Source organism: Cololabis saira, chromosome 3, assembly GCF_033807715.1.
Source record: "Cololabis saira isolate AMF1-May2022 chromosome 3, fColSai1.1, whole genome shotgun sequence".
Lineage (NCBI taxonomy): Eukaryota > Metazoa > Chordata > Actinopteri > Beloniformes > Belonidae > Cololabis > Cololabis saira.
In genome coordinates, this window is record NC_084589.1 from 19916700 (window position 1) to 19935416 (window position 18717).

Below are 18717 nucleotides of genomic sequence, written 5' to 3' on the forward strand. Positions count from 1 at the left end.
TACTGTTAAATATGGCATTTCGGACACACCGATCGTTTGTCCAACATGTTGCTACAGTAACTCTGTGGAAGGTTTCTTTAATTAAAAATCTATGTGGGACAAAGTCTCAGAAAGGAAGGTCTATGGCTCACCTTGTTGCTGACAAATTACATTGGAAAGGTGGCATTGTGGGTGTACCATGAGTGAATGAGAAAATGAAAAGACATGACTTTACAGAAGAAAAGGAGAGTATCAGATTCAATATAATTTTTTAAATTATTCTTCTGCATCTTCTACACAGTGTATGGTAAAGGGAAGGCTCTGTTAAGGTGATAAACATGCCTTGTATTGCTGTTTCATGGGAGCTCTGAACGTAAAACTATGGCATCAAGAAGTGCGTACAGTACATTAACCCAAAACTGGTTAAAGTTTGACGTTTCCACATGTGTGTGATTATTTCATTTTGGGCCTTGGGACGAAAAATGTCTGTAAAAACACTACACATTTATGTTTCATTGTTGTAATTGACTATTTTATTGTTGCAATTGCTACTCCCTCTCTTTATCCTTCCCAAGCATCCAACCACCAGCAGATGCCAACGGCCTGAGCTGATACAGTCTTGTCAGCTGATGGCATGAATTGAACAAATTTCCCTGCGATACAACCAGATTTTAGAGTGTTAATAGATACGAACATGAACAAGGCAAAAAGGTGGAGATAACTGATTTGTAACACAGTTTAATTGTGACTTTTGATTCAAAAGTCACAATTAAACTGGTTATAAAATATTGTAAAAAGTACATATTTTGCATACAAGCAAAAACTTAAAGGCAAAAATAGGGATGCGGGGTGGAGGAGGGTGCTAACAATGCCCATTGTTCCATTAGAGAAGACAATAATGGCTGATAAAATGAGGCTGCTAAAGAGGACACAATGGCCCTTAATTGACTCATTAGAAAAGAAAGGAATGAACTAATGAGTGGAAGAGGAGGTCTGCAGCTAAACTGCTTGGTGAGCAAAATGTGGGGTCATTCAGCTTATTAAATCTAGCCAAACCAATATTGTTTGCTATGAAGCAAAGAGGAGAAAAATTAAATGTTGAAAAGGAAAAGGTCTGAAGTGCCCCAACATTTTAGTTTTATTCGCCACAGATGTATCGTTATCCATGATGTTACTTTTGAGTGAAACAGTAGGCTCGATAGCTGTATTGTTTACGGGTTGTAAGGAAATACATCTATTTACACAGTTAAAAAGTGTCCTTTGGGGGGACAAACTGAAAGTCCTGGACCTATAAATCATTAAGTGCACAATGATTGGTTTAAGGCTGTGATTTGGAAATGGGAAATGGTTATGGTCAGGAAATTGAGTTATGCCAGTGTAACATCCTCTGAAGCTAGGAAAACATAATTTAATTGGCCTGTGTATCAAAGGGTATACCTCGAGATGTTCCAGGATATAAGGTGGGTTGGTCATACCCAGCCTCAGCATGGCTCCTTCAGGAATCTCTTCCACCAACTTCCAAAGTAATGACGGGAGGTCTGTTCCAATGTCTCGTCCATAAGCACCGGTGTCTTCACTAGTCAGCCAGATCTCACACACTCCCTCTGTAAATTACAAGAATCACAATGATTAGCCATTTATTTTATTTTATTTTTTATAGGTCTACAGCAAAACTGATATATAACTGTACTGTGGCAGTTAGGTTAGGCATCACCCTAACACGGGTCATGAGGGCCCCACCCTGGAAGCAGGCATGGGGGAGGGGGTCATTGCAGAGCGCATGTGGGTCCGACACAGTGTGTTATGGGCAGCATTCAAAAGCATGTGCCTTGGTGTCCTGAACGCCACCTTTCTGGTGAGGAGGGAGCCTGAACTTGTATGGTTGAGAGGTAACGACTAGATATAGTCAGGCTAGCCTCAATGTACAATATGGGTAATGGAACAAATTTCCTTAAGAGGGGCAAGATCTCGTTCGCTCTGGGGACGCCCATGGTAAGAGGGGTCAAGGCTGGAGCAAGATGTCGTAATATTACATTTTATTTATTAGGCGCCTTTCAAGGCCAATATGTCAAAGATTTAACCTCAGTAGACAAGAGGGTAGCTTGCCTGCACCTTTGGGTCACGGAATGGGTTCTGTCGTTTTTACTTATGCACTAAACACTAGTTTGGAATGCCCAGCCTTTTTTTCTAGTGACAGCTTGTCCATAACAAACACTGTGTCCAGACATAAAGGTAATATGTGCTCGTGGTACCAAAACACACTGGGACCCCAGGTGAGGGCATAACTTTTTAAGAAGTAGTACTGGAGCGTGTGTTCAAATTGTATGTCAATCTTTCCTCAGCCTCCCTGTTAAGGTCTATGCAGGGGTGTTGGAGAAGAGAATAAGATCGATTGGCAAACCTTGAATTTAGGAGGAAAAATGTGGGTTTTGTCTTGGCTGTGAAACATTGGAACAGATATTTACCCTTGCTAAGATCCTGGACGAAGCATTGGAGTTTTCCCAGCCAGTCCACATGTGTCTTGTGGACCTGGAAAGGGAATTTGACCGTGTCCCTTGGGGTATTTTATAGGGGGGCCCCAAGAGTACTAGAGGTACTACAGGAGAGCTACTGGGTCCTTTGCTACAAGCTCTTCAGTCCCAAGACTAATAGAGTGACAGTTTGGTCTGTAATCCCAGTAGTAAGTCAGGATTTGTACCAAGTGAGAGTTGAACTCCATCAGGGCTCCCCTTTGTGACATGCTAAAGAAATTATATCTCTCAGCTGGTGTGGGAACACTGCTGTATTCCCCTGGAAGAACTGGCGGAGGTGGCTGGGGAGAAGGAGCTCTAGGTCTCTCTGCTAAAGTGACTGCCCCCTCGACCCAAATTCAGATAAGAACAAGTTAATGAATAGATGGAAGGACGTGAACACTCTTCATATAGTATGCTTTTTAACAAATAAACTGTCAATCTGTCTCTTAGGAATAGTTCCCTTGTGGGCCTTCTAACTGTGACTGAATCGTCTGTACAGTTAAGATAATCTCAGATTTACATTTCCTTAATTGAATTTAAAATAACCTCACCTACTGAAGGTAATGAATACCAAACCCCTAGGCAGGCTTTGGGAAATTTGCAAAAGATATTATTTTTCAAATGTATTTATTTTTATAAGTGAATTATTTTATACACATTGTTATTTTATCATCCAATAAAATGTCCAATAAAGAAATAAAAAGTATCTCATTCCTGATCTGAAGTTTTTCAATACTTTTTTCATGTGCATCTTGGCTGTTTTTGTGACAAATGGGCAGCTGTAAAAGAACAAGGCCTGATATGAAATACTGTAATCTTTTGACATGGTTAGAATAGTCATCCTTATGCATGACTGTTTAGCATGGCTGCAGCAGTTTATAGCATTTATGAATAAATAGGAATAAGTATTGACAAGATAATGATAAGAAACAAAGCCACTAAAAAAAAAACACTCATACTTTACTAGAGAGATGTTGTCTGTTTTGTGTTAAATTCATCATCACCACATCAAACTTAGATGTTATGTTCACACTGCAGTCCTTAATGCTCAATTCCGATTTTTTCCCATATCCGATTTTTTTGTGTGGCTGTTCACATTATCTTTTAAAATGTGTCCTATATCCGACTCGAGTGTGAACGCATCGCGGCCCTGAACTGACCCGCATGCGCAGAGGCGTGGGATGATGACAATGATGGGTTTGCATCCAACAGGTGCCTGTGAACTGCCAATTATCCATCAAGCTCCACAATTATCATGTTAACATTAAATCAGATAGATTTGTCAAGGACGTTTCTCTTGCATCTCTATCATTGTGCGGACATGAATTCTCAGAGTTTTACGGGCGCGGGCGGGAGCGGAACACACACGTTGCGGGTGCGGGTGGTAATGGTCAGAAATGCAGCGGGAGCGGGATGAAGAAAACAGTCCCGCTATAGCAGGATGAAGAAAACAGTCCCGCTATAGCAGGGCTCTAGCTCCGCTCCCCGGAGTGTCAGCTCTGCTCTCCGGCGTTCAGCTGGGTTTATCACCTAACACACGGTCCAGCTCGTTGTAAAACGGGCAGGTTATGCAACCACGACCGCTTCGCTGGTTTGAATCCTTAGCTTTTTTATTTAGTAATGCTTAAATTCAGCGGGTTGTCTCGTCTGATCTGAGGGGTAGGCGAAAAAGAGGTGAGCGGTGGGGAGGGGAGGAGGAGAGGCGGAGGCGGCCCGGAGGGACCCCCGCCGTCTCCCGTGTCTCCCCCGCGGCTCGGGGCTCTGCGTGTGACGTCAAAGTCGCATTAATTCCGACCTGCCTGTTCACACTGAGGTCGCATTGCAAAACATCAGACCTGTATCCGATTTAGAACCACATATGGAAGCGACCTGAATCTGATTTGAAAAGATCAGATTCCATGTGACTTGTGCTGTTCACACTGTCATAAACAAATCGGATCTGAGTCACATATAGGGTTGCAAAGGGGTGGAAAATTTCCGGTAAATTTCCGGAAACTTTCCATGGGAAGTTAAGCTGGGGAATTTTGGAAATATTCCAAATTGGAAACTTTCCATGGGAATTATGGGAATTAATGGGAATTAATGGGAATTATTGGGAATTAACTGGAAATTGGGGGTAATTTAAACAAACTGTATCATATCCAAACATAAATTTAAATATTTATTTTGTCATAAGCAGATATCCATGCAAGATAATAAAAATTAAAATAACATTTGAATATTGTGATAAAGTTCTTTATTTTATGTAATGCAATTACAAAAACAAAAATGTCATACATTCTGGATTCATTACAAATCAACTGAAATATTGCAAGCCTTTTATTATTTTAATATTGCTGATTATGGCTTAGAGTTTAAGATTAAGATTCCCAGAATATTCTAATTTTTTGAGATGGGATATTTGAGTTTTCTTAAGCTGTAAGCCATGATCAGCAATTTTAAAATAATAAAAGGCTTGCAATATCTCAGTTGATTTCTAATGAATCCAGAATGTATGACATTTTTGTTTTTGTAATTGCATTACAGAAAATCACAATATTCAAATTTTTGAGACAGTCCTGTATGCTTCAATGTTGAACCAATGTTTTATGACCACTACAGACCCTGTGCCTTTACCTCCGCTTTACAATGATCATCCAAAATGTATCTTGGATGGAGGAATGCACAGTGCCTGTAGGGGGCGTGGCCTCAATAGCCCTGCAGTAAGCAATGTGCTGCGTGCATGTGATTGAGGAGTGTACTTGCATTAAATCTGGTTGTTTTAGCCAAGACTATGCTACAATATATTTTCCCCAACTATATTTAAGTTCCCTGTTAAGGGCCAACCTTCAATTCTGTAAATTTCTTATTTATTCCCGTTAATTCCCGTTAATTCCCATATATTCCCGTTAATTCCCATATATTCCCGTTAATTCCCATATATTCCCGTTAATTCCCATGGAAAGTTTCCAACTTTGAAAATTCCCGGAATTTTGCAACCCTAGTCACATATGAGCAAAAAATCGGATTTGGGTCACTTGGGAACTGCAGTGTGAACGTAGCCTTATACATAGTGCTCCAAAATTGTGTGTACACTCATGGTTTGAAGTTGTTTGAGTTGTAACCTTGTCTTGCTGCACATTTCTTCTCTATAAGTATGGGTGTCTCATCCAACCCGAGAATTGATGACTACCGTATTTTTGCGACCATCAGACGCATATGAATTGCGTGTGAATTGCCCGTGATTGCCCGGCGGCGGCTCCGTGGCAGGGCTCCTGGGGCGGACGGGGAGACTCGGCCTCCCTACAGAGAAGGAGACGCTGCTCCCGGGGGGAGCTGCACCGCGGAGGCGGGCCCAAAGGACGGAGGAACCACCAACCGAGTGGCAGCTGACACGTCGGCCGCCGCTTGGTTGGCGGGCTCCGTCGTTTACTGCTGAAGGTTTGTAGATGTGTGGGCTGACGTGTCTGCTGGGTTGGACTGTTGTTCGGGCTTTTGCAAAAGCCGGCATCATTTCCGAGGGGCCGCACGGCACGGAAAATGACTCGGTTGCTCATCGCGGCCAGAGAGCTGCGGGCTCGTGCCCGTCGCAGCAGTTCTCCCGGTCTCAGCGCGATCAGGCTCGGATGAATGCAGAAATGGAGGATGAAGATTTTGATGGGTTTGATTAATGTAATAACTTAAATGAAGTACAATCAAACTAAGTTTTTAAGAGGCTACTGGTGAAGCCTCTTTTTCCCATGTCTTAAGGCTTCGAGGCACCGTCAGTGACTATAGGTTTCAAGCCTCAGACAGACCGCATTCATGACAGTCAGTGACAAATGTGAGGCAAACTTACAAACATTCATTGAGAGAATATGAAGGTCACTCTCAGTGAGATGTGACTCAATGTAAATATAATGTAAAATACAGCAACACTGACTACACAAGTTTCACTAGGCTGTCATTTGGCTTCAGGCTTGTAAGTGTCAGCTTAACCTATGCGTTAAGATGTTATGTCATGCAGCCGCAGAACAAAAACAGACTTACAGATGAATAAGCCAAAGAACAGCGACATAAAGATAGATATATAAAAATAGCAATTATCATCATCACTTGGACAAAAACAGACTATTTATGTATATATAAGACATAACTAAAGATGTTGGCTGTGAGTTCAAAGAAGCACATGGAGCAGAAGCATTACAAATGATGAGACTGTTCATCATCACAGACATGAAGATCCACATGAAGCCATCTATGTCTGAAAGACCATCAAAACCATTCATCAATCACAATGGGTCCATCTCCCACCTCTGTACCTGAGGGCCATTTCAGAACTGCTACAAAGGCCCAGAAGGTCCAACGTCATACAGGGACCCATTAGGACATATTCATTTACAGAGAGCCTATGCTTAAATATATTGCATTTCTAGTAGTTTTTTTTTTTATCCTAATTTATTATGGTGTTTTAATCCTTTGAACCCAAGCGACAGAGTTAAATTGAAATGACTTTAGACCTGAACTGGTTGCTCTAAAAAACAAAATTCCCCACATTCCAGCAACACAATAAAGCTGATATAGTACGCTTATGTATTGTCTGTTCTAATGTACCTTTTATGACTCCTTTGTTAAGTATGTTTAGAGGACAATGGTGTATCAGTAAAGTCTCATTTTTACTCAAGGCTAAAGCCATGCATTGATCTCCAGATAAACCCAATAACCCGACCAGTGATTTGCCCTCTGGCTTGCTTCTTGGTTCTTTTTATATTAAATGTGTTAATGGTGTTATTGTTGGCTTGAAATGCAGGAAAGGTAGCCATCAGGAAATGTCTGCTTTCTCTCCCCATTCCCTATCTGGTCTAATTCAAACAGCACAGGTGCTTCCTCGGGGTGTAGTGCAGGGACGGGCTGCAGTTGTCAGACATTAAAATTTCTCATAAAGATTACATCAGAAGTTATGGCCTGTAATCAGAGACATTTGTAAACCTAAAAACTTCATTATATGTGCTCGTGCCATCTCAGAAGTTTGTGTTTTCAGTTAACAGAATATAAACTGGCATAATCAGTTGGTGAGTGTCTCACTGAAACTGCACCAGTATAAGAGGTGCTGCTCCACAACCGGCCCTTGATCCCACAACTGCATGGACAGCCAGGACACATTTGAACTTTTGTATGCAAATAATGTGTTAGAATGTAACATACAGAAAGCCAAATCACTTAAATAAAGCTCAGAGGGAAAGAATTCCATTTCATGCGTGTTCACACTGCACACCCTTCACCTATGTCCTTTTTTCCATGTCACTTTATGATTTTCTCTTTACGTCAGAGCAGATACAAACAAGGGAGGGGAGCAAGACACTTCCTAAAAGCTATCAACAGCAAATTTACTTTAATATAACAATGAAGAGACATCACAACAATCAGAAAAACAGATGGAGAGAGGAGGGAAAAACTGTATTATGTCAACGTTCCATTTGTTTTTGTCCAAGAATAACACCATCAGTATGCCTGACTGCACAATACACACATCAATCAATCATCACGCCAGTTCTGTGCTAAATACTTGTTTGCTGTGCGCATATATTGGTGTGGTGCACAAATGCAATGTGGCTTAATGGCAAATATTGCTTTTGCGCTTGCATGTTCAGCAGCCTTCTGGTGGCCAAACCAGACTATGAAAAATGTGTTCCCTTCCAAAGAACAAATTAACTTTTTTCTTTCTTTCTTTTTTAGTTTTGAAACAAGTAGGGCAAACACAGGTGCAATTTCCATATCTACATCAACTCTTCAGAGGTGTACATGGCATTTCTGTAAAACTCCTTATCCTCCTCAAAACAAGACAAGTACCAACAATTGCCGAACCCCAGCTGTGAAGCACTGTTAAGGATTGGGAGTGTCTGCTGTAGATAAAGATGGTGACTTTTTTAAGACGAACTGAACTAGAAGATACTGTCTTTAACCCCAAATAGTGGTGGGCAAGATAAGCTTTATGCTTCAAGCCCAGACCTTTTCGGTCAAATAATCACAATGTTGACCAGGGAAAAACCTGTGTTATCTTGTTTGTTGATTTTTGTTTGTGATTGACCGAAATAAATATTGAGAAAAAAATAAATAAAATACGGTCATGTTATTTATTTAAACAAAGTGAAAAAAACAAACAAACATTTGCTAAGTTGGAAGTGTTTTTATATGTGTAATACCTGAGCCAATCAGAATCAAAATGCCTTTGTTGTCATTATATCTTAAAAAAAAAAAAAAGCAACATTTGAACGCTATCCCAAATAAACATCTCATACTCATCCGTACCATTCATAATAAATAATGCTGCAGGGGAAAAAGAAGATAGAAAAAGCTCTCCAAAATCTCCCTTTTCATCTAGTCGCACTGTTTGCAGTTTCTGTCTCCCAGTTTAGTCTGAACAGCAGGTGGAGAGCTGTTGAAACCCACTTCTGCAACCAGAGCCTGGTCCAAGAGATATTGCTTAATTGCCATCAGTTCTGATTTGTATTATCGGTGCTTTGAGCTCTACATTTTATGTGCCAGACAATTAAGCGGAGAAAAAGTTTGAAGTTCCCTTTATATTGCCCACCTTTTTACTCCTGCCCTACTTTCTTGACACCTCTTCAGCACATATGGATTTGAGGCATTGGGGCTTATTCTGGGATTAGCTGGGATCTGTAAAGTTCAGTCAGCTACCCATTTGTAAACAACTTTCATGCTGCCATGGTTACTTATCATAACATGTTTAAAAGAGAGTATTTTGAGCAAAAGGCCTTGAACTGCATCAAAACCCGAAAATAGTGGAAAATATAACAAATCTTTTATAAGGAACATTAAGTAGTAACAGCAACCAACGACTTCAATTGTTGCTAATTCTCTGCAATATATAAGACAAGAAGAAGCTTGCCAAAATAATATATACAACTGCAGGAAGAGTGTATGAAATATTCATAACTTTATACAAAACCTCCCTTGATTACTCATGAGCTCTGGCTCAATCCTCATCCAAGTTCTTCTTTTTGTATAATCTATGAATAAAGCATTCTGAATTGACAAATGACAGTTTGGTTGTCTTTTTTTTCATCCATTCCCTGACTGGACTGATTAATTATCAACCATGCAGGTTAAAGAAAACAATCAATAAATAAACCAGGTACAGTCATTACGTTGGTAGTGTAGGTTATATGTTCAGCTCTACGCTTTGAAAATTAATGTCACCCGACCCAAAATAGGGTGTAATACAAATCTTGGTGTGGGCTCCTCTGCTACCTCTATGCTTTGCAATATTTGAAGGTGAAAACAAAACTGTGCCGATTAAATTTGCACACAGTCGATCTTAGGAGAGATTGTGTGAGAAAAAAAGCCAATAAGCCAAAGCAAAACATTTAATAAACACCAGAAATGATGAAGGAACATGTTTTATTTGAAATCATGATATTTGTCTGCTATGACATGGGCTGTTTAATAAACTCATCCCAAAAATACGAATTCACTCAAAGTAGTTAATGAGTTAGGAATGGTCTAAAAAAGTCTACAACTTTTCTTTAGCAAGAAAAATACTTGGATTCACAAAACGTATTATTATATTATTTAACTGCACTTACTTTAGTTATTTATTTTATTGATCTGCTTTTCTGGCTGATAATATATGAAAGAAAAAAATACATCTTTATAGGCTTATTTTCAACAAAGATGTATGAAGAGTGTTAATAAGTTTGTTTGTAATATCGATTCAGAAATCCTGACAATTTCAAAGTACTTAGAAATATGTTATCCTTCTATTATATAATTTGAATACAAAACATATTAAACTTCTTCTTTAGAAAGAATGACTTTACATTTGTACATTTAGACCTTCCTCAAATGCAAAATGAAGAAAAACACAATGTAAAAGCTGCTGCTTGAAGCTATCAGTTCATTTGTTCAACATGAATATGTATCAGACAGAAAATTTAAATTGTCTTAAAGGGATGGGAATTCATAAATACTGCAGTAATTTAAACCAAAGTCTTTTCAAGAAATGACTCATTTCTTCATCCTGTAAAACAGACACACACACACACACACACACACACACACAGACACACACACACACACACACACACACACACACACACACACACACACACACACACACACACACTTCAATTATAACTATGCAACACTTCTGCACAGCACCAGTGGCTGCAGGGCCTGTCTGACCTTCAATCACATTAGTCTCTATCCTCTCCTCCCTCAAGAACTGCTTCCCTCTGGCTGTCTTCCTCCACCGTAAGCCTCCCCAATCATCACGAGGCTGTAAAAAAATCTAGGGAATATATCAGCAACCATGTTTTTAAGGTTTTTTTTAAAATATATATATATATATATATATATATATATATATATACAGTATATCTGTAAAGATGATGTATTCAGAGGGGAAAAAAGTGATTTTGTATATGGTGATATTAAATTAAGAGGATTAATTTGGAAGAAACAGCAAGGTGCAAAAATACTGCGAAGCATTTATTCTGTTTTTCAAATGTTTACTGTAGTAAATTTAAAAACACGTTAGTGAACAGTTTGGGACAAAATCTCCCACAAAGATCAACTGAATATTCTCTATTATTGTTCTCTATTTTATATCTAATTCTCTATTGTTACTTACCTTAAAAAATCCACAGACTAAACAAATCATTTAATTACTATTTTGATTGGTTTTCTCCCTCCTTGACTCCTTCTTCCAAAGATAACACACAATCGTAAGTGATATCACTTACCAAATCATTTCAATTTATCCATTTCATTTTCCACCAAGAAAAAAAAAGAATAAAACATTACATTTAGACTTTAAATTCATAAACTTTACTACATTTCCACACATGCAGGCAGAAACACACCCATTACACAAATTTACACACGACTCATGCGTAAGAAACACATAAAAAGTTCAACTGCAGTAATTAGCGGCTTAATTTGGAGCAATGAACATTGGTGTGGTGCGTGGGTGTCTTGGCAGTGTGCATCATCTCCACACATTAACATACTGACTTAAGCAAGTTTATCAAAATACATGTGGATATACATTCACGTATTCTTGTTTCACATGCATGTGTATGTTTTTCATGTGTGGATATACATTTAGGTCTTAATCAACAGCCCAGAGGGCCCTTCATATAAAAACATCAGTTTCAACCCCCATTTACCAAGTGAAGCTTTGACCTGCTGGTATGACCTTCTGCGTGCACCTGTGAATAACATTTAGATATATTACAGCTTGTATATGTGACTGTGTGTGTTTATGCATTGTGTATTGCTACCAGCAAAAAGATGTACGTCTGAAACGTCTGGAAATTACAAGTAAATAGGTGTGGTTTGAATACCTTTGGCAACCGTTTAAGTTCCCCATCCGTAATAAAATTGTAGATCAGTTGTGTTGTGTTTGAACTTTGACGGTTATGGTTTTAGGTTTGGCTAAAAACGGGTTTAACAAACAATGGATAGTCACCACTGAGGGTTCTGTTGGAATCAGTGAGACTCGATGTTCCTGATTTGAGACGTGGGAAGATAAATACAGTATATATACAAGGTACATATGCAGGCTACTTGTAAGAGTGGAAGTGGACCAAAAATATAGGTGTCTGGCTATGTGAAGGTCAGTTTCTTAGTTGAAGAAAAGTTGTGACAATAATGAAAATGTAACCCTCTAAGGGGACAGGACTTCCTTTTCTTTTGTCCAGTTGCTTTGTGTGAAGCCTCTGAATTATCATGACCTGGATGACAAAGTGTAGCCCCAGTGTAATGGGAAATCCAATAAAATAGAATAAAATAAAAGATTCTTCCAGTGACTTAGACTTCAACTTTGTTGTGGACATCATGAATATAGTCCCTTCTACAGCAGATTGTATCAACACACAATTCTGCAAATTGTGATTTTGGAGGAATTTCAGTGTGAAAGGCGAGAATGCAAGACTCAGGAGTGATCTGAGATCTGAGAAAGCACTGCACAAAGAACAATCAATCCTCTTTAGAAGATATAATCCTATATATATATATATATATATATATATATATATATATATACATATACACACACACACACACACGCACACACACTTGACATTGTTACTTAAACACTTTCAGTGGTGAATAGATTAAATGGTCACCTGCAACACTATCAAATATTTAAAATAAATAAATACCAGTATTTTACAGTGAATTATATTATTGTATGAAAGTATACTGCCAACTCTGTCTTGAGATTTGACCCAATGTCAGTGTATCAAGATAATGAGCTTGTACCATACGCCATTAAAGGCACATGACTGGAAGCTCAGAAGGGACAGCAGGCTGATGGGACAAGTGGATCAGACGAGAGGGAGTGTGACACGCAGAGTGTGAGGGGAGAGGGAGTCCAAGGAAGCTGCAAGGGCAGTTCTCATTTCGGTATGCTTCAGAGACCTCAGCAACTGGAAAGTGCTTCGGGCATTACACAGACACACACACACACACACACATGCACACACACACACAGATTACATATGGAAATGAGGTCCAATTAAAAAGTCATTGATGTAGTAATGGTTCATATGAGCTGTCAAGAAGTCATGGCAATGGGGACACGCACAAATATTTTCAATAGCAAATGACACACGGACACACGAGCCAGATACACAAATAGCCATGCACAGATAACACCACAGTTGTGTTATTAATAATGAATAATAAGGTTTAACTCCTTACAATTCAAGGCTGTTGACCTCATTTGAGTGTATGTGAGTGAGTTTTGTGGGAATGTGTGCTCTTGTGGAGGCACTAATTTGATAAATAATAATATGTCTGGTCAGTATTTATGCTAATATATTCATGAACCACCAGCAGGCATCGTGTTTATGTTTTTTAATTCATTTAGAGAGCATGTGTGTGTATGTGGGTGTGTGTTCATATGGAATTAGTTATTGCAGCAAAGCCCAGGCGAACCCTGCACTCTCCCTCTTAAAATGAGTGTTTATTAAGTTAGTGTTAGCTAATGCAATAACATGCATGCATTAATGAAGAACTGTACTATAGAACATTGCCCTATTATGTACAAATGTGTATGTAGATATAAATGTGGGGCATTTAAGTCTTTGTAATAATGACTCTGGTAATTTACAAATAAAAATATGGTTTGAAATAAATATGCCATTTGCAGAGGTACTCTTCTCAACCTCAAGGGACACCAGAAGCACCAGATGTGCTCAACCTTTAGTTGATCTTTCAGATACAATCGCTGGTCACTCCATTACACACAGTTTTTTTTTCCACCTGGTTAAGGATTCTGAACAACAGAAAAGCCTTTGGAAAAAAAAACAACTTTTTTTCTGCAGAATTGCTCCTGGTCTTTTCAAAATAATACAAAAGTATTTTTCGTCAAATGCTACCAATGTACTTTGGAGAAAAAATAATAATAATCTGAGCAAAGTATCTTCCTCCATGTGTTTGGTAAGTCACCCACATTTGTTCTGGCAATGTGCTTTCCTTATTTTTTTCTGTGATTAATAGCTTTCTTTCAGCCACTCCTTCAGGAAGCCCAGCTTGTGTACAGCATGGCTTCTAGAGGTTCACTCAACTGTGGAGCTCTCCAGGTCCTTCAATGTTCCCCTTTGTCTTTGTTCCTCTCTTGCCCTCCTTGCCCAGTCCATGACTGTTGGTAAGCAGCCTTCTTCTAGCAGGTTTATCATGGTGTTTTTCATTTTGTGACAATGAATTTAAAGAACTCTGAAAGATTTTTTTAAGTTGTGTAGATTTTTTTTAATACCAGTCCAGAAACCTGATTTGTGCTCGTCCAGAACTTGAACTGACAAGTTTGGAGCACTCCTAAGTCTGCACGCTGTTGCGTTTGGTGGTGCAACTGCAGCCTTTCAGGGCATGCTTAGGTATATTGGGATCATGTGACATTTAAAGTGTACGCAATCTAACTTATGATATAACTTCTGCAGGCAAATGGTAGCACCAGAACATCTTTACATAACTCACTATTGTTTTCTGTTTTCTTAAATGTGCTAAAATTGATATAACTTCACCAACTCGGAGTATCTTGGAAAAGCTTGAAAAACAGACACTAAATGAAAATTAAATTGAATTCCAGGCTTTTATATAATGTTTTTCAGCTTTATGACATCATGAGAGAATGTGAGAAAATGATGACTGCGGTAATATACCATCACTTGATCTCAGGTCCAATCTTATATGTATGTCAAATATCTCACACCGTGGCTCTCTTCGTCACTTTCAAAGGATGGAAAATGCACTTTTTTTTAACATAATGGTGCGTTGGAAACGTGTGTACACATCTATCCTATAATCAAGAAATCCACCAAGTGCTTTTTTTTAAATTGCCATTTGAAAATATCCTTTCTGAAATCTGTTTTTGATTCCTGTCAAAATGATGTAGTTCTGCACAAGCCCCTACAACGAAAGTTGGTTATCAAGGCCATTTTACCTTAGACCTGCCCTGAGTGAGCTATCAGTTAGCAGTTAGCTTCTCAGCCTAAAGCTGCACATAAACTTTCACAGAATAAGATCTCCTGGATATTTCTTCCACTTGGTGCTTTGCAAGGTGAAAATGCCAAGTAATCCTGCTGTGGGTCAAGTCCCCAAACAATCTTTAAAAGCGGCCTGAGCAATCTCATCTTGACTATCATGAGCACATTTATACCTGAATCTAAAAACGAGGGTAGAACGGGGCCTGTGTTAGCTTACCACTGTGATGTCAGTAAACTATCTGAGATTTGTCAGACAAAGAACAAGTTACAATTCTGAGACTTAGGACTTGTAAAAACTCTAAAGGATACATTTCTATCAAAGAGTTTTATGGATGGTTTTCAGAGAAACTACCACCACTCCAGAAAACCAAAACAGGAAGCAAAGTAATTCACATGCCCGTTTTAACATACATGGCTCAAACTAGCAGGCAAAGGCCTTTAAGAAAATATTGTGTCCCTTACACACAAATACACACAAATATGCAATGTTAGGTGAAAGGAACTGGACACACTGTGTTCTGCAACGTTACGTGACACATGTGGTGACAGGCTGTTCAGTCAGACAGAAGAACTCAACAGCTTCTTCATCTGAAGAACTGGAGTGACAGCAGCTTTCGCCTGAGTGACATGTCCGCGCATGTGCCAGTCAGTCGGAAACACAATGAAAACCATACCCAATATTGAGTTTAAATAACTTGGTTTTAACTTAGTTTAACTCAAAGTCTCACACCAGCATTACTGTATATTTCAGTCCCCTTTTCCTAGAGTTTTTATGACCACAAGTCTGCACTCTTCCCAGACTAAGGGAGAGACTAGTATTGACTCTGTCCAGTCGTACATCTGCAGTTACCTCCACATCTGGATGAAGGTCTCTCCTGCTCTTGTCCGGTTATTCCAGCTGCTACTAAAGATCAACCACTAGTGTGTGTCTGCGTCTCCTTATAGGCTGGACAAAAGATAGTGATTTGCATCTCGGGATGATATTCATAGAATCAGGGAAACTCCAGCAGTCATATACCTTCATACTCTTCTTACTCACTTTAGTCTAGAAGGATCCAATTCTGTGTTCCACATTCTTGTCAAGGCCTTGAAGGGGACCCGTTTCTTTTTTAGACTTCTGCTAAGTACAAATGTCCTTTTCACTACCCTGCTCCTGGGTCATGCATTTCTCCACCCCTTTTTTTGTTTTCGCACTCTCTTGGTTTGTTCCTACGATAAGACATTAGTAAAAATAAAAAAAATAAAAAACTTTTTTTTTTGTTTTTAAAAGAAGCAAAATGTGTTCTTTAATACATTTTGCCAAATACTGTCATTACAGTGAGAAGATCACTAAAGCTCAATGCCAAACTGCAGCAATAGTCAAGCAAGGGAGAGAGGGGGGAGGATGAACACTGCAGACATGCCCTAACATGTCTGAACATGTAACCAGCTGTAGAGGCTAATCCATGTCATATAGTGTATAACGCCTTCTCTTCTTTGCTGATAGAAACAGTCCCTGCAGTTTTCAACCCCAGTTTAGTTGGTTAGTAGTCCCACAATCAAACCATTTAGTAAAGTTAACACAATATACATGGTATGTTCATCTTAACTTGACCCATTACATGTGTTTTTTGTGAACTTCCACTTTGATGAAGTTATTTTGCTTTCTAATGTCTTAAAATCAACATCTGTAGCAATTCACCTGCCCTTCTCAATTTATCACCTTTAGTATTTTCTTGGTCTGCTTTGCCCAATCTGCAATGCATCAGTGTGACTGGGAATTATTAATCTTGCAGCAAAGTACACGTTCTACAGTGAGCTACAGTTAAATAAACTAAATCAAAAACAAGACAGCCTATTCCTAAACCTAAATCTATAGATTTATTTCCCAATGGTATTTCAAAAGAAAGTGAGCCAAAAAAATGTGTCTAATGACAATGTAGTAATCTAGGTTAAACTGTGAAAATACATCCAAGCTAACAAGGAAAATATGCTGTAAAACAACCACTGTTTAATAAGGCAGTGTAATATCAATTGATATCACTCTCATATAAATCTATAATATATAATATGGACCATCTATATTGATGTGAACATGGTTAAAGCTTGTTCCTGACTCGTTCTTCCAGTCAATCTATTTAATCCATATTGTCGCATTAAATTTGGACTGATATTTAATATGGACTAATCCGCAAACAACAATGTGGATAAAAAAAAGTCTGTACTACAAATTATTTTGTTCATTGTTTTAATTGAATATGTAAAGTCTTAAATTTAACACTTTTTTTAAAACATTAAATAACCCTGCACCTGCTTGATTTGTCAGACAATGCCACCAGCCACCCACCTACTTGATTTGCATATGGTCCATGAACATGCCATCTGATAACACTGCAAACTAAATATACACAAACAGCAGGCAAGTACACAGTATTTGGATACTGTATTGAATGTGGATTAGACTGTATTCAAATATCAAAACAACCTTTAACTAAATTTTTTTAAGCTACTACATTGTTTTATAAGTGTTGTATTTCAACACTTTATAAAGATGGCAAGCAATATTAAAGGGGAGCTATTATGAAAAACACGTTTTTTCTTGCTTTAACATATATAAAGTGGTCTCCCCTCACCCTGCCAACACAGAGGAGGAATGCAACCGTACAGCCGCCCGGATGAGCCGTCCAGTGTGATGTGGCTTCTACGAGCTGTTCAGATTCTGCTCCCTTTCGTTACGTAACGACGGCAGCGATGTGTGAAACCACGCCCACAACTAACTCCGCCAGCCGAAAAAAAAAGCCATTTTTTCGTAGCGGTGTATTGTGTCATTCAGGCAGCCAATCAGCACAGTGCTTCATTATCATAGCCTCCCCGCCCACTCAGAATCCCGCATAGATAATGAGGTTAGAGAATGGGAAGATAGACATGGCTCAGAGGCTGAATTTCTAATTTATTTAGCAAAAACAATCAAAAGCTTGTTTTTAAGACATTCAAAGCCTGTTTAAAATAGGTATTAGATGCCATAATATAGACCCTCCAGGAATCCGCGATTCCGTGATCGCGGAATTTTTCGCGGATTTCACGGCTGTCCGTGGATTTACAGACCTTCCGTGGATTTCTACGTCTGGTGCAGAAAAATCACTTTTACTGGGGTTAATATTGCATATGTCCGCGCTGAATATGCGAATTATGCGGGGCTCGCTTGATTTCACCGCATCATCGCCGACATTTTCGCATAAAGTTTGGAAAAAGGGGGGAGTGTTGTGAGTGACATATCGGGACGCCCGGTCGCGACGTGCGGGACCCGCCCGGGGACCTCCGCACCCCCCAAACAGCAGCTCTCACCCGCGGGGGTGAGAGGAAAAAGAGAGTCCCCCCGCTTGCGCGGGGGGCGCGGCTGCCGGTGGACTCAGGATCCGCGCTGACCGCGTACCACTGCGCCTGCGAGGGCCGGCGGAGGCGGACGCACGTTCCCATCCACTTGGGGGATAGTGGCGGCGGACGCGTGGGGGGGGGGTGACGGAGCTCTGTCTCGTCCCCCTCGTCGCGCCGGTGCGCCCGGCAATCACCCGAGCACCGAGCCGCGGGTGGAGAGGAGCGTCTCTCCTCTCCACCCGCGCTCTCCTTTTTTTTCTCTTACGACCTCAGATCAGACGACCCGCTGAATTTATATATGGAAGAGCTCAGCGCAGAATCCGCAACTTCCTGCATATTTCGCATAGGCCTATTTTGCAACTTTCCGCATATTCCGCAACTTACAGCATATTCCGCAATTT

At 39.6% G+C, this 18717-nt stretch overlaps 1 protein-coding gene across 1 annotated transcript in view; it reads right to left on the reverse strand.

Moving 5' to 3' along the window:
- cdkal1 (CDK5 regulatory subunit associated protein 1-like 1) overlaps positions 1 to 18717 on the reverse strand; it is a 245557-nt gene that overhangs the window by 100416 nt on the left and 126424 nt on the right. The window contains exon 9 of the mRNA XM_061718279.1: positions 1417 to 1583. Within this exon, the coding sequence (XP_061574263.1) occupies positions 1417 to 1583 (167 nt within the window). The remainder of the gene's footprint in view (positions 1 to 1416; positions 1584 to 18717) is intronic.